At 39.8% G+C, this 23,512-nt stretch overlaps 1 protein-coding gene across 5 annotated transcripts in view; it reads left to right on the forward strand.

The window, feature by feature from the left end:
* The window catches only part of NBEA (neurobeachin), an 843,583-nt gene that overhangs the window by 582,360 nt on the left and 237,711 nt on the right, over positions 1-23,512 (forward strand). For all 5 annotated transcript variants that reach the window (XM_077806446.1, XM_077806437.1, XM_077806454.1 and 2 more), the window contains one exon: positions 4,713-4,856. In XM_077806446.1, coding sequence (XP_077662572.1) covers positions 4,713-4,856 — 144 coding nt within the window. The remainder of the gene's footprint in view (positions 1-4,712; positions 4,857-23,512) is intronic.

The raw sequence follows: 23,512 nt of genomic DNA on the forward strand, positions 1-23,512 counted from the left end.
CATGGGAGTGGGGGAGATTCCATATTCTTGATTTTTTTTAAAAAAATGAGCTTTCTGCTTGTTTTTATGTATAGTGTAACTACTATAGGAAGCCACCTTTTGTTGTTTTAACAATGTTAATTTTCTACATTTATGAACAGTGCCCAAGATGGTAATTGGGATGACAAAAATGGATTTTTGGTTAAATAATAGCTGTCTGAAAAACTGATTTTGTAAATTAATTTTCATTTTTCTTTGAGTGGTATGATTCTTAAGATATCCACTTTATGCAAACATGAAACTGCAGTAACCTCATGTAAGGATTTAAATATAAGGATTTAGGCCAAAATTTTAAAACTTAGGTGCCTAGAGATAGGTACCCAGGCTTCAGTACAGCAAAGCACTTAAGTGCATGTTTAACTTGAAGTACTTTAGTATTTCCATCTTTATTCAACAGAATATTTGGGCACATAAAGCCAGTGGACTTTAAGCGTATTCTTAAAGACATGTCTAAGTGTTTTTCTGAATAGGGATGAGATTACTCAAGTGCTTCAAGTTAAACATAAGATTAAATGCTCTGCTGAATCCAGAATCCTGTGGCTGGAATTTTCAAAGGAGCTTAAGGGCTTGTCTACATGGTGAGTTGTTGCATAGCAAGCCACTGTATGAAAATACAGCACAACAACTTGCTTTGCAATAATATTCTTTGTGGCACTCCAAAACTTTCACTGCTCTATAACAGTGTCTGTGCTGATGCGCTTCACATTCACACCCACATTTGACATGCAATAAAATGTAGACCTGGCCTAAGAACGTACATCATCCAACTCTCACTAAACTTCAGTGAGAGCTGAGTACCTCCTTTCCTTTGGCGTCATTGAAAATTGCAATGTAAACTGATATTTAGTCCCTAAATTAGCCCTCTGATTACCCAAGGTTTTGAGCACCCATAACTTTTGTTGACTTCAGTTCTGGGCATCCACATTTTAAAATTCTTGCCATACTTTAAAACAGTTTGTTTTATTAATTTGTTTTATTATCTGTTTTCCAATGGAACCTCATTAAAAAGTTACTTTAATATAAAGTCTTTGCATTGTAGCTACCTACTCATTCAAAGAGTATCTTTAGAACACAAATTCTTTGTCTCCTGAGAACTGTCTTATAATGAGGGAATACTATAGTTAGTTTCTTTACACAGTAGTTTTGTTGTGGCTTGAAAAAAGTTATGATAAAAATATTTAGAATTTTTACTAAAATGCTGACATATAATATATAAACTATTCATTTGTTCCTCACTCTTTTTATATCATTGCTAACTATATGAAACATAGTTTCATGCCAAGTAATTTTTTATTCAGTTTGTTGTTTCCTTTTAAAGATAAGCTGTTTTCCTTCTTACTCCTAGTTTGAGAGACTCTCTTATTTTTAGGGCCTTTTGAAGTCATCCCAGGAATATAAAAATAGAACATCTGTGACAGATCTGTTTTAAACATATTTTACATTTCAGGATCCAAGGAGATCTGGTGGTCTGTGGTATTCGCTTGTTAATTTCTTGATGAATGGGTAGAAAGGCCAAGAAGTGCTCTCAAGACGGCAAGTCTTCTGAAGATAGATGATCTCAAATAAATTCTATTCCCAATCAGTTTTTGATTTGTTAGGTGTTAAACCATTTCTTTGTAAGGACAGTGTTTACAAGCCTTGTAATGAGACAGCCCTCCGAGACCTTACCTCTTCTTGCTGTAATTTTGATAAATGGAACTCTAATTCATAAAGGATATAGTGATTGAAGGGCAATTTTGGGTCTCATATAGTTTCATTTAGATAAATGTTTGGTACAGTACAGCAAAACTAAGGTGCACTCAACAAAGTGATAAATTTAAAGAACAGACAATCCAAAGCAGCTTCTATCAAACCAAAGCAGCTCAGTTTGCTATATTTCTTATAGATAAATGTATGTTTAATATTGTAAAACAAAATTGATTTTAGAAAGATTTATCTGAATTGCTGAGATCCAAATTTGCCAGACTAACTTAGTGCCTTCTACTACATTACATTTCTTATGTTGATGTATTGTAGTATTTCTGTAACAAGATAACTGCCAGCAGTGTGACAGGCAAGTTAAAATAAGCTAGATTTCAGCCTCCGCTTCTGAGGTTTGCCTTCAGGTTCTCGTGGTACCAGCAGTACACTTTTGCTGATTTATGAGATGATAATTTCACACATAAATAAGTGATTTTGGTGAACTGGAATTATTCTGCAATTATACCCAACTATTACTTTTGGAGAATTTCCGTTCTTATGAAAGTGAGAGGCTTTTATAACATAAACTAGAGCCAGGAAGAGCGGGGGGGGGGTGGGAGGAACAATCTGTGCACACTTCCTCCAGCCATGCTGTCAGTTCATCTCAGGAATGGTCTACAGCACTGTCACTACGCCAGTACTAAGATGTTTCAAAGCAGAGACTACTTGTGGCAAGTGATGCTAAATTGTGTGTCTTATGATAGGGTCAAATATACACAAAGTTCTAATTTAGCTCTTAACACTCAGTGCACTTGTGACCTAAACTAGATAGGCTACTGTATTACATTACTCCCTCTTTCCAAACTCTGTCTCTAGTCATTTTTTGTGGACTTTTATTTTTAAAATTGTAGTATGTGGCTGGATATTTGAAGCCTTTCACCTTTTGATCATTGATTCAAATTTAAACCAGGTCAGCAGTAACAGCAAGTTGTTGCCATCTGGTAGATGTTAAGTGGCCTATGCAAAATGAGTTGACGGTCTTGCTCCAGTTGCTCTGGCGACATCATAAAAACTATCACTGTAGTAGATGCTAATTGAGACCCTTTTGTACAATCTCAGCAGAAATGGCAGCAATTGAAAGAACATGGAAACTAGAGATGCTGTTCTCTAATCTAGGGTGAGGCAACATGCTTCTGGTGCCTGGTCTGTATCTGTTCTGTGGATGAACAGTGGACTTCAGTCTTCAAGATTCTCATCCCATCACCTTACATCTACTTTAAAATAATACCAGTAATTATAAGGTGAAATCTTGAGCCCACTAAAGTCAGTGCCATGGGTGAAAAGATCCAGCCAAATAGGAAACAAATGTCTAAATTATACTACACCTAGAGAAATTTAGAGTTGGTTCTTAGTTCTGACAACCAAATTAGGAAATGCTAAATTCTAGATTGATATACAGTACATTAATATTAATAACTGTTTTGGGTGCCATAATCCTTAGATAGAAAACCCCAAAGAAGAGGTTACATTTTCAGAGCTAAACACTCAAAAGGAAGCTAGTATCTCCCGTGTCTCCATCAATAACAGTAGGTTCATTACTAAGATTAATATCTAGGAGTCCAAGGTGGAGATGCATAAAGATAAGTGAGGATGTATATGATATATAACCTTCTTATTAATTTTCCTGTGAAAAAGTGGGGGATAGTAACAGAAAGCATACTGGCATTGAGAACTGCTATGAGGTCTAAAAAAAGAAAAGGAGTACTTGTGGCACCTTAGAGACTAACCAATTTATTTGAGCATGAGCATCCGATGAAGTGAGCTGTAGCTCACGAAAGCTCATGCTCAAATAAATTGGTTAGTCTCTAAGGTGCCACAAGTACTCCTTTTCTTTTTGCGAATACAGACTAACACGGCTGTTACTCTGAAACCTGCTATGAGGTCTGTTATCTCTGGGGGGAAAAAAGACTTATGATTTGTCTCAAATTGTGAAAGAATTGTTTTGCTGGCCTCACAATGTTATGTACAGGGTACCAGAGTAAAGCATGCTTTGTCTGGACTAGCCATCTCCAGTTCTTTCAAGTAAATTTTATTAATATCTCTATATTTGTTTTGAGAAGAGTTAATCACCTTTATAATTTTGTCATTTAAACCAAGCTATTATTAGTTAGCACACTTTTGAGCACTATATAAAATTACTATGTGCCTCTCTAAAGTGTAAGATGCTCTGAAAAGCTGCCAATTTAAGTAGACAAAAATGGATGTAGACAGGGAAGAAGGGATGAAACACACAATCTGTAATTGGTATGTGTCTTCTTGGTACCAAGATTTTTGCTGGGCTTTTTTGTTTTGTTTTTTAATTTAAGAAAATCATCCCCTTTCACCTTTCCTTTTTTGTCTCTCTCTTGGACACTTGAAATGGTCACTTCTCATTGCTACCCCATGCTGAATGTTTCCTCTTTGTTTCTCACTCCTCCATCCTGTCCCTCCTTTGCTTATGACTTAGTGAAATAATTACAGACAAATCAGAAGAAACCCTTGAAGTTCCAAATGCCTAACAGCATCTCTTCACTCAGAGAGGAACTGGTCAGTACTGTATTTGGGAGGTACTGGGAGGCAGGACTCTAGAAGTGAAAGAACAGCTCCTGCTGTGTGCACCCCCACTCGGAGAAGCTGAAGGAGAAATATAGAAGACAAACAAAATATCAATTATTGAAAAGAAGAAAAGAGTATTTAAAAAGCAAAACCTGTTTCAAAGTCACAGTTTATTCAGAAAGACAGACTGAAGATGCACTTTCCATAATCCTTGCTAAAAGTTTCATACAATTTATCTCTTTCAAATGTCCTACCTTTTAAAATAAGTACTTTTAAAAAACGTTATTATTTTCTTTTTAATATACAGGACTTATGGTAGTACTATAGTTGATGTATTGGTGTGTTATACAAAAAATAAACACTCAACTAAGTTCACAATATTTTTAACTTGTATTTAGGCACTGAAGAGGATGTGGTAAAGTCAAAGAAAACTTTCCGAAGTCAGACTGTGGTGAATCAGAATGCAGAAACCGAGCTCATGCTGGAAGGGGATGATGATGCTGTCAGTCTGCTCCAAGAGAAAGAGATTGACAACCTTGCAGGTAATTTTTTTTTTATCACTAACATGGTATCAATAAATAGATGATGTAAAAATCTTAACTTCTAACTCCTGTAACCAGTGCCCTGTGTTGACAGTAATTTAATGGACTTCTAATAGTGCCCACAATTACAATGAGAACAGATTACTTATATTCTGGGTCCAGTAGATGTTCTATTACTGTGATTTAGGGTAACTAGTGGTAATTAAGTTATAAGTCCTTCTACAATGGTCTTCTGTTAGTGCAGTGTGGGTTAAGCAAAGCCCTGGGCATTGTTCCTACTGCACCTTGTTGAATTGCTAGAAGACCACAACGGTTGAAACAAGGAAGAAAGAATTTGTTTTTTTAAGTCAGTGTATTTACATTTCCCCAGTTTTCACAGTCACTTCTCTCATTACGTCAAGGGAGGTTGTTGAGGTCTCTCTGCTCCTGCACTCTACCCTGCAGCCACCTCTCAGTGAAACCAGAGGGACTGTAGAGCAGCATATACTGTCTGCCACAGTAATAGGATGGGAAAGGGGAGGCCTCCTGGCTGCAAGCACTAAGCAGAGATTGAAAAGGGGTGAAGCTGCAACTGGAGAATGAACATTGTTAGTCAGAATGCAAGTTGGGAGTGAGTAGAACTTTTCTTATCAACACATTCCATTGGAGTGGTGGTGAATGGTCAGGTCTTAGATTTATTCCTAGAATTGTGTTCCAGTGAGTTCTTGTATGTTCTGCATTGAAGCACCATGTTACTTGTTGTGGAAGAGATATGAAATAATGACACTTTGGGAGTTAATACATGCTCCAGTGTGTTGTCTCACGTGAAATGAAAATATGAGAAATGTGTCTGGAATGAGGTATGGGTATTAAACGATTAATTTTACTATGGAAGATATATTTGTTAATTTGCGCTATGACTGGGGAAATGTGGATTTTGTGATGCATTGAAGGAAACTTGAAACATCACTGGGTTTAAGGTTAAGTTCTCCTTACTCCAGTACTTCCTTCTGATGTCACAGGCAGTGGAAATTTGAAGTCAGAAATTAGATCATGCATGAATGACAAAAAATAATGAATGAAGTTAGTCTAGCGGTTTGATATTAAATTATAAAAAAGCACTCATGTTGGGACCAACTAATAAACAATATAATCATCAACAGTCAGTATGGCAATTCAATATTTATCTGTTTAGAGATGTCCATTTTTGTGCCCATCACTGAACACCTTGCTGTCTCACGTTGGTAAAATAGTAAGTTTAGACAACTAATGTGATAGCTTAATCTAGATTCCTTTGGTAGGTTTCATTTAAAAGCAGAGAAAGGTCGGAGACCTCTCTATCAAGCTCCACCTTTGACATACACCCCAGATAAATACTTATATACAATTTCTATGGTTTAAAGGCTACAGTACTTAGCTATACTGAAATGTTGATTGAACCTGCATGGTAATCTGATAAAGCTGTTATGCATCTTGAAAGTCCCTATAATCCCTCTGCAAACTGTAGGCTCTTGTACATACTTGACACTGCCCTACTAGTCAAAACACTGAGATGCAAGGAATGCCTCATGGTCCTATCCTTCTTTAAGAAACTGACACTTCAGAGGGGGTCCTGTGTTTCTGGTCTCTGAGATGCAGATGAGTATGACCCTCCTCCCTAAGAGTTTAGCTCTTTCCCTATATCAGCTGTTCTCAAACTGTGGGTTGGGAACCCAAAGTGAGTCGCAACCCCATTTTAATGGGGTCGACAATGCTGTCTTAGACCTTCTGGGACCAAAGCCCGAGGGCTTCAGCCCTGGGTGACACAGTTCAGGTTACAGGCCCCCTGTCTGGGGCTGAATCCCTGGGGCTTTGACTTTGCCCATTCCCAGGGAGGCGGGGCTCAGACAGGCTGAGGCTTCAGTCCTCCCTTCTGGAGCTGAGTAGTAATTTTTGTTGTCAGAATAGGGTCATAGTGCAATGAAGTTTGAGAACCCCTGCCCTATATAATTCAAATCTGGATTATGGATATTGGTAAAAATTAACATCTTAAACACTGCCAGGAAATCTGCTTTAGGAATGTCAGAAATTTGCCTGAATGCTGGCAAGACACTTCCATAAGTAAATCTGAATGTCACAAACACACGTCAGTGCCATTTCTAAAAAGTGGATCCCATCATCTTTGGCCTCTTGTATAATATCAGGTAGTGTCTCAGCTGCACCATCAAGGGACTTCAGAAGTATTACTACCTCCTGGTTAGTCTCCTTCCTGCAATTGCCACTTCTAGTAGGACAAATGCTGCTGTACCATGTACTATAGGGGAGGCTTTCTGACCGTATGAAAATAGTGGCAAGAAATGCGTCAGCAGTACATGCATGTGCACACACCAACCAAAAAAACTCCCATAATTTCATTTTTACCCTCAAACTAACCCAAATCCTTGAAACTAAGTTAAGGGTAGGAGGGGTGGGGCGAGGGAAGTGGAGAGAAAATAAATGTAGGAGTTAATTGTCAGAAAACATCCTCCTGGGGCTGTGTCAGCTCCTCCAATCCCTAGAATTATTTACTGCATGATTTTACACTGGATAAGAAAGCTATTTTCCAAAGATCTTCATGCTCACAGGGTGATTCCAAAACACAAGTCCTAGCAACCTAAATAAAAAAGACAACAGTTAGCTATTCTTCTGCATGAGAAAAATTATAACCCACAGCCCTGCCAAGAGCAGACCCCACAGAAGCAAGGCCAGTCATTCTTTCTATAATTCGAAAAAACTGAAGTATGGTTCTCTTCTGTAAAAATTCTACACCTTGTCTATACCTTTTCTACACCTGTCACCGAAATGTACCCAGAGACATATCTGCTTGCGTTAGTGACTTAGGGTATATCTACAGTGCAAGAAACCATCTATGGTTGGCCCAGGTGAGGTAACTGTGGGGCTGTAAAATTAAAGTGTAGACATTTGGGCTTGGGCTAGAGTCTGGGATATGAGACCCCACAAGGGGGAGAGTTCTAGGTTTGCCAGATGTCCAGTTTTCAACCAGAACACCTGGTCGAAAAGGAATCCTAGTGGCTCTGGTCATCACTGCTGACTGGGCCGTAAAAGTCTGGTTGGCCGCAGCAGGGCTCCCAAGAAGTGGCCAGCATGTCCCTCCAGCTCAGGGGGAGCCACAGAGGCTCCATGTGCTGCCCCCATCCCAAGTGCCAGCTCCGCAGCTTCCATTGGCCAGGAACCGTGGCCAATGGGAGCTGTGGGGGCAGTGCCTGCAGGTGGTGGCAACGCGCAGAGCCCCCTGGCCGCCCCTCGACCTAGGAGCTGGAGAGACTTGTGGCAGCTTCCTGGGAGCTGCTTGAGGTAAGCGCCACCTGGAGCCCGAACCCCCTCCCACGCCCCAACCCCCAGGCCTGAGCCCCCTCCTGCACCCCAATCCCTTACCCCAGCTCGGAACCCCCTCCTGCACCCAAACTCCCTTCTGGAGCCCACACCTCCTGCACCACAACCCCCTGCTACAGCCCAGAGCCCCCTCCCACACTCAAAACTCCTCGCCTCCACCCCACAGCCCAACCCCCTACCCCAGCCCGGAACCCTCTCCCACACCCAAACTCCCTTCCAGAGCCTGCATCCCCTTCCCCTCCTTCACTCCAACCACCTGCCACAGCCCAGAGCCCTCTCCCACACTCCAAACCCCTTCTTCCCTCCCCACCGCAGCCCAGAGCCCCCTCATCCCCACACCGCCAGCCGGAGCTCTCATCCCCTCCCTCACCCTGTCCCAGCCCAGTGAAAATGAGCAGCGGAGGGAGAGGGATGGAGTGAGCCGTGGGGTGGGGCAGAGGCAGGACAAGGATGTTCGGTTTTCTGCAGTTAGAAAGTTGGCAAATCTAGAGGTTCCCAGAGCCAGGGGTCGAGCCCAAGACTGAACATTTACATTCAGGACCAGCCACAAGTGTTTTATTGCAGGGTAGACATACCCTAAAGTAAGTTTACTACCTTTTATTCCTGTTAGCAGAGCAAACACAGTTAAGAGTGGAGTAAATTATCTTTCTCTTCATAAGTTCATATGTTATGGAAAGAGCTGATTGGGAATTGTCCATACAAATGATTTTCTGATGGGAAATGCAGTTTCTGCCAAATCTAAGTGTTCTGGTTTGACACACATCAGAATATTTCATTTTCTGAAGTAACCTGAAATGTTTTGTTTCAAATCCGTTCAACCAAATATTAAACTACATTTCCCTGTCAGTGCATTGTTTTATGGGAGTTGTCGTTTGGGCCCCCATTCTCTCCTGTTGGCTGTGCTCCCCAGAGAACTAAATCTCCCATAATGCAATTCAGATTTCCCTCTGATGAAGCTTCATGGTGCATTGTGGGACCCATGACTCTGGATGCATTATGAGATATGCAGTCAAGCTAGGACTCCTGGCCCATAAGGGAAAATGGGGACATCAGACTTCCAAGCCACAACTGCCATGAGGTAATGCACCCCTGTGGGAAAGTGCAGTTTAATACTGAACTGACTCAAAATGAAGCATTTAAAATCAGTTCAACAACCCAAAACATTCTAACATAGGGAATGTCAAAATGTTTTGTTTTGATCAAAAATGTCAAAATGAAATGTTTTGACTTTCTGAATTGGAATTTGTTTGGAATTCCATTCCATGAAAAATGTTGAAATTTTTTTTCTCCCAAATTGGGATGAAAACAAATACTGAAATATAGGAATTTCCCAGTGGATAAGAATTCTGAATTTCACTTAGCTCTTAACTATGCACAGAGTTGTACAAAGTTCAAAGTACAGGAACAATCCCTTATTATGATTATTATTTATATTACAGTAATATTTGAAACCTATCATGATGAGGACTAGGGTTGCCAACACTGTATTTTAAAAATAAGGGGCTGATTTATTAGCACTTGTGGCTCACTACTCCTCTTGATATGATTATTATCATCATAATCATTAGTATTAATAATAATAAGTAGTACTCTCCTACATTCACCAGGGGTATTTCTTGCTGCTTTTACAGCACTCAACCACTCCCAATCTTGTATAGAGATGAAAAAATAAGGGATGTCCCTTGCAATAAGGGACTGTTGACAACCCTAGGACCCCATTGTGCTTGGCACTATACAAATACTGACAGACCCTGCCTTGAAGAGTTTAACTCTGTGAAGTAGTCATTGAAGGCCATGGATTTGCACAAAGTCTCATTAAGGACCAGATTGGGACTGTTGATTCTTTAGAACTGGTGGTGGAGTGAGAAATAAAGAACCCAGCTTGACTTTCAGATCTCAGGTTCAGTTTTCAGGATTTACCACTGAAAATAACATGTTTATTTGTAAACTGAACACATTTGATCTGGAAGTTGTTGAAACACAGTAAATATAGGATTCCACAATGCCATTTACTTCTATTTTTCAGAGAAGACCACACTTAGGCCTGTCTGTATTCAAAGATGTACTGGTTTAACTTGCTCAGTTTAAAAAAACCAGTTACTTAAATAGGTCCATAACCCTATGTAGACACTCTGAATTCAATTCAAACCTGGTTTATATTGATTTAGCTTGACTCACTAAAGAATTAAGTTAAACTAAATCAATGTAAATCAAGTAAAAATAGATTTAAGAGTGCCCACACAGGGTTTTGGACACATTTAACTCAATCAGTCTTTAAAAACACATTTTATTAAAACAATGCAACTCTAAATATAGAGGGATATTAGTTGTTCGAAAACTTTTCACTCAGAAAATATAAATATTGTAATACCTTGATTTGCAAAGTTAAAACAAAACTGAAAAATTCTAAGGAAATTTGAAAAAGACTATGGGCCCAATCTTGCAAACGCCCACATGAGTGGACCTTAAGTATCTTTCATTCCAAAGACTTTCCTTCATAGGTTTTCATCAACCATACGGCACAAATCATTGTAGAACATACTTCTATAAATTACATATGACATGTCATATTTTTTAAATAATTGCATTCTGGATCTTTTTTGTCATTAGATAATCCTAGTATTCCATGTCATAATGAGGATAATTTAGTTTTAATCTATTCAGAATATTTGGTTTTGGTTTTAGTTAATAGTAGTGATGTAGTGAATTTCATTGCTCACACAGAATTACTTCATTTTTGTGTGTGTGATGGATTCAAAGAAAATTTGTGTTTACTCTCAATATTTTCAATTGCAGGAGTATTTTAACAGGATTTTGTGGTGTGGTCAATTATAAAAACTTTTGGTTTTATTTTCTTAGTATTTACATATTAAAAATTTTACCATTTTCTGTTTCAATTTTAGCTCTTTTCCTTCCCAGGCCATTCACTTCAAGAGGCAAGTCACATGTTTGTGAGAACTAATGACTAAGATAGCCCAGTCTATTGTAGCCAGTTTTTAACAATAAATTGTTAATCAATGGTATTGCAATCAAACCAGTTGTAGTTCAGAGATAATCCCTAACTCTTCTGTATCCTTACTGTTTTTTTTCTTTTCCATTTTCTAATGTTGTGATTTCATTTAGGAGTCTAAATATGCAAATTTACTAATAATTTGTTTTACTCTAAGTAAATTATTTTTTTCATAATGAAAAATATATTGGTATGTTATTTCATGATAAGTTTATACTTCCAATGTGGAATATGTATTAACTGATCATTAGTATTGTCTTTACAACCTTTTTTTTTAAAAAAAAAAATCAAGCTAAACTGGAGAACAGATTAAAATAAATTTCAAACCACTTGGATTACATGGGCTGAAAGTTTTAGGAATACATTCAGACCTCTGCTGCATGTATACAATTCCCATTGACTTCAATAAGAGCTGTGTGCACAGATCTGAGGGCAGAATTTGGCCTTGGTGAACCTTTGGAAAGATTCTGTGTCCCACAAATAATAGAGTTAGAAGGAACCATAAGGGTCATCTAGTCTAACCCATTGCCAAGGTGCAGGATTTGTTGTGTCTAAACCATCCAAGACAGATAGCTATCCAGCCTCTGTTTGTAAACCTTCAGTGAAGGAGATTCCACAACCTCCCTAGGCAGTATGTTCCATTGTTCTACTGTTTTTACAGTTAGTAATTTTTTCCTGAGATTAAATCTGCTATGCTGTAGGTTGAACCCAAAGCCTCTTGTTCTGCCCTCTATGGCAAAAGAACAACTTTTCTCCATTTTTTATGGCAGTCTTTCAAGTGTTTGAAGATCACTATCCTATCCTTTCTTGCTCTCTTCTTTTCTGAACTAAACATACCCACTTTCTTCAGCCTTTGCTCATATGGCTTGCATTCCATCCTTTTGATCATCTTTGTCTCTTTCCTCTGGATCCTTTCTAGTTTCTCTACATCCTTTCTATACGTTGGTGACCAAAATTGAACACAGTACTCCAGCTGAGGCCTAACTAGCACCGAGTAGAACAGTACTATCCCCTCCCGTGACTTGCATTCTATGCCTCTGTTAAACGAAAAGCAATTTTAGGTTGCCCCTTTTTTTTTTTTTTTTTTTTTGGCAACAGCATCACATTGCTGACTCGTGTTGAAGTTGTTAGCTACCACAACTCCAAGATCCTTCTCAGCAGTGCTGCTCCCAAGCCAGTTTTTCCCCTTTATGTATTTGTGCATTTCATTTTTCTTTCTTAAGTGTAGCACCTTACTTTTGTCTTGGCTTAATTTCATTTTGTTGTCTATAGCCCAGTTCTCCAATTTATCAAGATCCCTCTGAATTCTAGCTCTGTCCTCCAATGTGTTGGCAAACATTCCCCTCTCCCAGCTTTGTGTCATCTGTAAACTTGATCAGTGTGCTCTCTATTCCTACATCCAGGTCATTAATAAAGAGGTTAAACAACACCAGACCCAGGACAGATCTCCATGAAACCCCCCTTGAGACCTCCCTCCAGTCCAACATCATTCAATGAATAGTTACTCTTTGTTTGTGGTTGTTTAACCAATTATGTATTGACTTGATAGTTCTACTAAGCCCCCATTTCTCCTGCTTACTTATCAGAATGTCAAGGGGGACTGTGTCAAAAGCCCTGTGAAGTCCAGGTATATTATGTCCATCACATTCTCCCATCCATCAATCCAATTACCCCGTCAAAGAATGAAATCAAGCTGGGTTGGCATGCTTAGTTCTTGGTAAATCCATGTTGGCTGCTCGTGATCACCCATTCATTCTCCAGGTATTCAAAAATTGAATTGGCACATGAAATTGCAAGCCCATTAGCAAGAATTTTTAGTGAATCTGTAAACTCGGGGTGGTACCATATGATTGGAGAATTGCTAACATAGTTCCTATTTTTAAGAAAGGGAAAAAAAGTGATCCGGGTAATTATAGGCCTGTTAGTTTGACATCTGTTGTATGCAAGGTCTTGGAAAAAATTTTGAAGGAGAAGGTAGTTAAGGACATTGAAGTCAGTGGTAAATGGGACAAAATACAACATGGTTTTACAAAAGGTAGATCGTGCCAAACCAACCTGATCTCCTTCTTTGAGAAAATAACAGATTTTTTAGACAAAGGAAACGCAGTGGATCTAATTTACCTAGATTTTAGTAAGGCATTTGATACCGTGCCACATGGGGAATTATTAGTTAAATTGCATAAGATGGGGATCAATAGGAAAATTGAAAGGTGGATAAGGAATTGGTTAAAGGGGAGACTACAGCGGGTCCTACTGAAAGGTGAACTGTCAGGCTGGAGGGAGGTTACCAGTGGAGTTCCTCAAGGATCGGTTTTGGGACCAATTTTATTTAATCTTTTTATTACTGACCTTGGCACAAAAAGTGGGAGTGTGCTAATAAAGTTTGCGGATGATACAAAGCTGGGAGGTATTGCCAATTTAGAGAAGGACAGGGGTACCCTACCAGAGGATCTGGATGACCTTGTAAACTGGAGTAATAGTAATAGAATGAAATTTAATAGTGAGAAGTGTAAGGTCATGCATTTAGGGATTAATAACAAGAATTTTAGTTATAAGCTAGGGACGCATCAATTAGAAGTAACGGAGGAAGAAAAGGACCTTGGAGTATTGGTTGATCATAGGATGACTATGAGCCGCCAATGTGATATGGCTGTGAAAAAAGCTAATGCGGTCTTGGGATGCATCAGGAGAGGTATTTCGAGTAGGGATAAGGAGGTTTTAGTACTGTTACACAAGGCACTGTGTGCAGTTCTGGTCTCCCATGTTTAAGAAGGATGAATTCAAACTGGAACAGGTACAGAGAAGGGCTACTAGGATGATCCAAGGAATGGAAAACTTGTCTTATGAAAAGAGACTCAGGGAGCTTGGTTTGTTTAGCCTAACTAAAAGAAGGTTGAGGGGAGATATGATTGCTCTCTATAAATATATCAGAGGGATAAATACCGGAGAGGGAGAGGAATTATTTAAGCTCAGTACCAATGTGGACACAAGAACAAATGGATATAAACTGCCACCAGGAAATTTAGACTAGAAATTAGACGAAGGTTTTTAACCATCAGAGGAGTGAAGTTTTGGAATAGCCTTCTAAGGGAAGCAGTGGGGGCAAAAGATCTATCTGGCTTTAAGATTAAACTCGATAAGTTTATGGAGGAGATGGTATGATGGGATAACATGGTTTTGGTAATTAAATATTCATGGTAAATAGGCCCAATGGCCTGTGATGGGCTATTAGATGGGGTGAGATCCGAGTTACCCAGGAAAGAATTTTCTGTAGTATCTGGCTGATGAATCTTGCCCATATGCTCAGGGTTTAGCTGATCGCCATATTTGAGGTCGGGAAGGAATTTTCCTCCAGGGCAGATTGGCAGGGGCCTGGAGGTTTTTCGCCTTCCCCTGTAGCATGGGGCACGGGTCACTTGCTGGAGGATTCTCTGCTCCTTGATTTGAGACTTTAAACTACGATTTGAAGACTTCAATAGCACAGATATAGGTGTGAGGTTTTTGTTTTTGTAGGAGTGGTGGGTGAAATTCTGTGGCCTGCGTTGTGCAGGAGGTCAGACTGGGTGATCATAATGGTCCCTTCTGACTTAAATATCTATGAATCTATGAATGTTTTATACATTGTTCTAGTAGCTTCCCAGGTGTCGAAATCAAGCTGACTGGTCTATATTTCCCCAGCTCCTCCTTTTTAAAGATGAACACTACGTTAGCTCTTCTCCAGTTTTCCAGGACCTCCCGTTTCATCCATGAGTTTTTAAATATTATTGCCAATGGCTCCGAGATTTCTTCAGTTAATTCCTTCAGTACCCTCGGGTGAATAGCATTGGGCCCAGCTGATTTGAATTCATTCAAATTGGTCAGAAGATCTGTGATGTGTTCTTAACTTACCCCAATCTGCATTTCTTCCCCCTTATTGTCTATAATAACTTTGCCAGTCATCCAGTCACATATTATTTTTTGTGAGAAGACTGACGCAAAGTAGGAATTGAGCAGCTCTGCCTTCCTGTCATCTTCCATTACCAGATCACCTTCTCCATTGAGTAGCAGACCCACACCATCCTTAATCTTTTTTGTCTGACATACTTGAAGAACCCCTTCTTGGTGTCTCTAATATTTCTTTCCAGCTGAAACTCATTCTTTGCCTTGGCTTTCCTGATTATGTCCCTACATGCTTGCAGTATTCCCATGTATACTTCCTTGGTGATATGCTTCTCCTTCCATTTCCTGTATATATCCCTTTGGGGTTTTAGATAGCTAAAAAGCTGCGTGTGCAGCCACATTGGCTTCCTGTGGCTCTTTTTATCTTTCCTCTGCATCAGACTAGCTTGATGTTGAGCTTTAGCATTACATCTTTTAAGAACTGCCAGCCCCTGTCGACTCCTTTTCTTCCTAATTGGTATTTCCATGGGACCTTGCTTAGTATTTCTCTGAGTCGGTTAAAATCTACCTTTCTGATGTTCAGCATCCTTGTTTTTCTGTTCCCATGTCCTCCTTTCCAAAGGATCTTGAATTCTATCCAATCATAATCACTTCCTCCCAAGTTCCCAACCGCCTTCACATTCGCAACTAATTCATCCCTGTTGGTCAAAACCAGATCCAAAATGGATGATCTCTTAGTTGTTTCTTCAACTTTCTGAATCAGAAAGTTGCCCCCTACACATGCTAAGAATTTGCAGGACATATTATGTTTTGCTGTGCTAATCTTCCAACAGATATCATGGCAGTTAAAATCCCCCATTAATACTAGCTCATGTATGTTAGCTAATCTTATTACCTGCTTGTAACACTTCCTCTTTCTGATTTGATGGTCTGTACCCCCCAGACCCCCACCATAACATTGCTACTGTTCTTTTCCCTTCTTATCCTCACCCAGAGATTCTCAGTAGGTCTGTCCCTCACTTCCTCTTGTACCTCAGAGCAAGAGTATACATTCTTGACGTACTGCACAACACTTCTCCCTTTTTTCCCATACCTATCCTTTCAGAACAAGCTATACCCCTCAATGCTGGTACTCCAGTCATGGGAGTTGTCCCATGATGTGCATACATGTCATCTGCACCGTAATGTGGCATTTGTAATCTTTCAGAACTTACGGTTAGGACCAGACAGACAAAGTAGTCCAGGCAATATTTTTGATCAGTCTCTAAATAGTGACTAATATCTGGACATGAATGAGAGAAAGGAAATAAAGACGGGAGTAGATGAGGCTCCAAAAATATTTGCAGAGGGAAAAGTCAGCAGGGATGGGCCAGTCGCAGGTTTTCATTTGCTGTGTAGACATACCCATAGTGGATGCACTGACTTCCTGCCCTGGGCTATGAAAAATAAGTTGGATCATGGGAATTGGACAGCTTGTAGTAGTATTAATGAGATACAGGACCTTTCATTTCCAGATCATCTGTTCAAATCCAGACAAGATTGATAGCAAGCAAAAGTTACCAACATCTATTTGGTTGCCTATGCAAAATTACTTGTTTGTCTCGTTTCAGTCACAATCACAGAAATCAATACAATTTTGAGCAATTTCCAATGAAAATTGGTTTTGAATGTTTTTGTTGAGAGAAAATTGGAACAGTTCCAAAAGTTATAGTATATTAAAACTATGTAACGTAATCTTAAATAAACAAGTAAATCATTTAGCCCTTAAGGGATATTTTCAATTACAATTTCTAACAAGAGCTTCATTTACATTTCTGACACGATTTTAGGAGCCTTACATAGGGCCAGATTCTGTTGTAAAAACTGTCTTGCTTCCACACTAGGGATACAATTGCAAGATTACAAAGCCTTGTTAAAAAAATAAAACGTAGGTGGTAGAGAACCTGAGTGTGATTTTTACTGAATCTCTGTCTTTTATATAGTTGTAAACTGAATTTGGAGAGGGAAATGTATTTTAAAATGTATTCAATGTCAGGAGCATCTCTTGTGCCCAAAATCTGCAACTGAATTTTCTTTACAAGGACTCAACTATACAGATCTTCTAGTAAGTTGTGCCACTGTATATAGTTGACGAATTTTAACGAATACTATAGGACATCTTTTGATTTCCCCTTTCCTCAGTTTCATCAACTTCTCACTCTGACCAGTGCAGATTGCATCTCTTCATTCATTCTTTACAGTCTAGTCTGCCAGAGTTTTCATTGGCCCTTTACTTTATTGTAGGGGCATATAGCCATCTTAGTCTTGTGGTTCCAAATATAGAAAATTTACTGAGCCAGATTTTCAGACTGTGACAGCTATATATTCAAATTTTGATCCTTAAATCAACATGTAAAGAAGGAAATCATTTGTGTACATGAGTTTAATTTAAATTCAGGCATAAACTACACAAACACACACACACACAAACAGACAGAACTTCTGCTGTATAGTCATTTCCTACATTGAAAATGTCAAAAGCAACAATTTCAGAAACATCCTATTTTTAGGCATTTCAGCATTTTAAACAATTTGGTTTCACATTATCCAAAATATCCTTTCAAAGTCATATATGAATGAACTCCCAAGCACAACTTTGAAGAGCTCCTCTTAACATGCCTTTCTCCTCCACCCTGTCCCTAAAAGTGTGTATTCTTATCCACCCATGTTGGATACTGAGCTCCCTCGTGGACTGATGTCTGGGCAGCTGGGTTCCCTAACTCCTAAAATGGCAGCTGGATTTCTTGCTATACCTGACTTCCAACTGACTAGCCGGCTACTCTGGGCTTATTTTCAGGGTTAGGATACTGAGACAGCTTTTCATGTCCTTAAGGCTCTCCCATCCTTCGTAGATCGCCAGGATTCTAGAGGACACCATTCTCCTTCTTCTGATGGGTTGTTTTAATACTGTCTCTGCAAATGAGCAAGCAAAGCCTCTCAGCTCCCCAAGAATCACTGTCTCAGGGCACTCATTATGTCATTGCATTGTCTAGGCCAGGGATCGGCAACCTTTGGCATGCGGCCCACGCCGCTTCCCGCAGCCCCGATTGGCCTGGAACGGCAAACTGCTGCCAGTGGGAGCCGCGATTGGCTGAACCTGTGGACACTGCAGGTAAACAAACTGTCCTGGCCTGCCAGCGGAATTCCCTGATGGGCCATGTGCCAAAGGTTGCCAATCCCTGATCTAGGCCCTATCCAAACTATAGCCTTGCCTCATGCACTCTGATCTGCACAGGCAATGCCCCAACAACTTCATTGGGCTCCATGCAGGTGTAAGAATCTACCTACACAGATTAGATTGCAGGGCTGTGACCTAAATCTGAAATTATCCTAGCAACAATTGTGTTTAAAAGGTAGTTAAGTTACTATATTCGCAGTTTTACTGACCAGTATGCACAGGAATTTCTTTCTGAACATTGTTTTATACAAAGTAGTCAAGGAGGTAGCAGCACAGTCTGCCTGCAACAGGTCTCCAACAAAATCTTTGTTCTCACTGGTCAAGGAAATCATGCAAGCATCAACTGTGTTCAAAAACAACTGTCAGTAAAGTTTCATCTGCTGCGTGGACAGTCCCCTAAAGTTAGTCTGCCACGGGGAAATGGTGTGCCCTTTTACAACTTTTTCCGTTTAAAATAAATTTGAAATAGTGACTCTACTATACCCTGGACACCTTTTACAAACATGTACATAATATATAACATACACATTCTACAGCTTATTTCCTCCCCCAAAATTCAACATGCACACAGCAAGTAAGCAGTCAAATTACCCCACACTCCCTGAGCTTACTATCCCTCTGCCATCTTACCCTTTCTTTCTTCACAACTGGAGGAAATAAGAACCTTGCACATGGCCTGAAGGTAGTGGAATGGGCTCTTTCACAACTCCAAAGTTGAAGTCCTCACAATTTGATTCAATTCAGTAAATGTATTGGCATGACAAGCTATACTACTGTTGCCAAAGTAAAAGATAGACCCCACAGATAGCTCTTCAGAAGCAGGTACAACCCATCAAAGTTATTGCCACATGGTATGTTAGGTGTTTGATCCTGTGTCCATTTGTTGTTAGACTCAGTTTCTGATCCAGGGCAGGTTGCCATGTAGCATAATGCCACCTTGGCTGCCATGCTCCCTTTTCCCAGACACAGGTGAAGTTTTTCCTTGTCACTTTTTGATGAGCATCTTTTATTATTCCTCACAGAGAATTGTAATAGTATCACAAAAAAAGAGAAATTGTTTCTCAGATAGGTAGATCCCAGATCATTTACGGCTTTCAAGTTCAAAAACAACATCCTCAACTCTCCCTGGAAGCCAGCAGTCAGCATGGAACATTGGTGTCATACTGCTCAACGAGCAAGCTGCTCTTTTTTGTCCCAGCCTCAGTCTCCGTAGGGTTTGAAGGTGAAGTTTCATGCAAAGCACACTGTATTAGTCTAATCTCGAGGTGATAAATGCATGAATCATGACAGTGAGCTCCAAATCTTGAATAGTTACAAGCTTCTGGCCAGATGCAAATGATTAAGTACAGTCCTGGCAATCACTGATACAGGATCATCTGGCAGCAGTTGAAACAGAATCTTAACCATGTCCCTGAACTGTGCTAAGTCCATGTGAACTGTTCAAGGCTTTTGCTCAGTTCAAGGACATTGTTAAGATCTCATCTACACGCAAATTGGAACCATGCTTTAACTGCATCAGTGGGACAAAACATACTTCAGCTTGGCCCCATAAATTGTTGAAGTGGTGGTCCTTTAGACAGGCCATTGGTTGTTTCCGCTATGGTGGGGAAAAAGTGCTTGACTGAAGTGAGCCCAGCACACAATAGGCATGATCATCAAACACACACAGTCTACTGAGAACCACTGCGCTAGCCAGAGTGACCATGGTTGAAGGTGCTGCACCAGGCATCTTGTAGTGAAGTTCTCAGATCTGGCACAATCCTGCAAATCCACAAATCTCTGAGACAGCTGCATGGGCAGAACCAGGTGGGGTCAGGGCACACAACCCTTCGCGAATCATTAGAGAGTTCTAGAGTCTGATGTGTCTGGGGTGTTTTTGTCCATTCTGGTGACATGGCTGACAAGCATGCAATGCTGCTTTTGAATATAATGAATGATTGAGGGAAGGTCAGATCTCTGTGAGATTCTGAAATTTTGCACAAAGTCAAACCACTTTATGCTCAGGATTTGGTGCTGGCAGCACATATGGAATTTCTAGCCGCTCCATGTCTGTCTATAAGAAGATCCAGGTTCTTAGCCATCTAGCAGTGCAGATAATAGAAAGATTTGATAGATCCTGAACTTTGTCTCAGCCATGGGCAGTGGGTATCATAGACTGGGGGAGGCTGAGCCCCGCCTGCCTGGCACTGTGGGCTCTGGGGGTGTTCGGGTGGCCCAGGGCTCGGGCAAGGGAGCTAGCGGCCGCAGTGGAGGTGATCTGGGCTCCGGTGGTGGAGAAGGGGCAGAAGGAGAGGGGGAGGGGCCTTGGGAAGAAGGGAAGGGGCCGGGAGCTAGCCTGTCCCAATGGCTGGTTCACCCGCCGCCCATGGTTTCAATGAAAATATTTTTGCATCCATAAGCAAGACCTGGACTTCATGCAGGTGGCGGTGAGACCTGTTCCTCGAAAAACATCAGGTTTGCTATGAGCATTTGAACTCTGTTTGCAGCTTAGGTAGATGAACTCAACAGTGCTCTCCATGATACTCATCCCTTTGTGCATTGGAGGGTCTGCTGGCCCACCCCAAAGATTCTGAAATTTGATCTTCTGCCATGAGACTTTAATCCCATAGTTTAGGTGGCATATTGGAGACCTTGAGGGCAAGGCTGAAATTCTCTTATGTCTCCACAAGCAGGGCAGTGTCATCAGTGTAGTCATGGTTGGTGAACACTCCTTGGACAATCTTGATTCCAACATGTGGAGTGGCAAGTCCTAATAACCAGTTGATAGCTCAACAGAATAGTGCCGGGGTGAGAATAGTGAGGTTGTGTAGAAACACAGCAAAAGCCACAAACCGGTGCACACTCTTGCACAGGTACCAGTGTAAAGATCATACACCAGATTTAGCAGAACATCTGGAATGCCAGTTACTTCAGTGCAAGCCAAAGTGCTGCCCTGATGACCAGATCAAAAGCCTGTTTGATGTTGGTATATGCTACATGAAGCAAGCAATTAAATTCTTGGTGCAGCTCACCCAGAAGCTAGAGGGTATCCATTGTCGATTGCACAACGGTGAAATCTGATTGCTGTGGACACCAATGGCTGTTAGAGTGGCTGAATCCTACCAAGTTGAAGGGGAGCAAAGACCCTTCCAGGGACTGATAATGAGATCAGCCTATAGTTGCCATACTTGGTGCAAGATACTTTGCCCTTATACAGGGACATTAGGATGCTGTCTTTCCATTCAGCTGGTACTTTCTGTTGCCCACACTTTTAACAATAGTTGATGCAGGCTGATGTTCACTGGTTCCAAGGCACCTTTGAGCAGCTTGGGTGGAATACCATCAAACCCAGCAGAATATCCATTACATAGCTTTTGGATGGCCTTCATACTTCCTTGGGTAATGGAGGATCAGTGCTCATCCCTGGGTTTGCAGCCATGAGTTTTGTCAGGTGATGGACAGTTACCAGCAGGTGCATGGTTCGGCATGTTTTCATAATGTATTTTCCCTGTTCTAGGACCTCATTCATCAATAGCTTGATCCTGCACCATCAAATCATGGAGTTTTTCCATCGACTTAAATGGGAGCTGGATCAAACCTTATATCATGGATGCCTTACGCCATATTTTGAACAATACAAACAGGACAATACTTCTATGAATATCGTAAAGCACAACATTTTCAGAGAAAAAATAGCATTCTTTTACATTTCTCTCTAAACAATACCCAGAAGATATATAATTCAGACAAAAATCTTCCTTCGGATGTATGCATGTGGCTCTCACTGAAATGGGAGCTACATACATATACACCATATGGAAGCATTTGTCCCATCATGTTTCAAAGAGATGCTAAGTATTTTTTATAATTGAAATAAGATTATTTACTTGCTGTTTATGTCATTCACTATAGAAATATTTAAACCTTTTTTTTCAATTTTTTTTTACCCTTCATGCAAATACATTTGTTTGTTGTTATGACACTACTCATGAGAGCTGAGCTGCTGAAATTGTTTCATTGTTGCCTTTGGAAAGATCATAAAAAGCAGTTCTTTATTTTTTTAAAGTACATGAATAGTGCAAAAATGGAAAAAAGCTTGGGTCAAATTTTAGAATTTGGAGTCTATCTGTTCAGTTTGATAATGTCCATTAAAAAGAAACACCATAAAATTTTCCTCACCCTTAATATAAAAAATGTCAGTTAGCAGGCAAGGACAAACACTAGTGGGTTGTAGTGCGGAGGCAGGATTAAACTGATGTTTACTGGTGATTAAGAGATAAGAAGAAAGCACAGTAGTCAAATTTAGAATCTCGTTATATTTACAATCAACAAGTTTGTCAATACTAGTGTGTGTTGAAATCTGTTAGTAACACTGTTTAATGGATGCTGAATTTACATTGTGCTATAAGCTGGCCTTAGCTTTTTAAGATGTATCATTGAATGGAAGTTAACTACCACTTCTTCCTGACCTTATAATAAATGAGGTCTGACCTCCTGATGTGAGAAATTTCAGGATATTGACTGAAGAATTTTTCTGATAATGCTTTTTGGGGTCAGATTTATAAAAGTCATAGGAACAAAGATGGCTAAATCTTTGAATTCTGCACATCAGTACTATAAATTTCCTTATATTTGTACAGCTTAATTAGCTATCTCTATCTATATCCTTCTCATTATTTTTGGTTCCCTTGACTCCAAATCCCTTTCCCTTCTTTTTTATCTGGTGCCTAAAGCTACTTCTGCTTCTGTCTTTACTCTGTGATTATATAGTTGGGTTTGGATTTTTTACTTTTTAAATTTAAAAAAAGTTTCAGTGCACATTTTAAACCAGTTATTTTAAAATGTGAACCCATTTCAGATATCTAGTTTTAGAACTATTTTAAAGTGTAACATTGTCAATTTGCTCTCCTTGCTCTTTACAATTAAAGCATTAATTATTATTATTTGTATTTATAAATTTTAGTTCATTTCTGAGAGGTGTAGATCAAGTGCGCATTTAGATTTAAAGAAATTAAATGATGAGCAGCATAGTAGATTTACAGTTCAGATACATGACTGTTTCTGATGCCATCTTTCAACTCAGCACAATGTTTGAAAAAACAGGTTGGGTTTTTATTTTAAAATAGCAAAATCTACTTCATATATATAAAATCTCTCTCTGTTGTTGATACCAGAACTCTTTTTTATTGTATACTATATATGTAGCACTGCAGGTCATCA

The sequence above is a fragment of the Eretmochelys imbricata genome, chromosome 1 (assembly GCF_965152235.1).
Source record: "Eretmochelys imbricata isolate rEreImb1 chromosome 1, rEreImb1.hap1, whole genome shotgun sequence".
NCBI classification, from domain to species: Eukaryota; Metazoa; Chordata; order Testudines; family Cheloniidae; genus Eretmochelys; species Eretmochelys imbricata.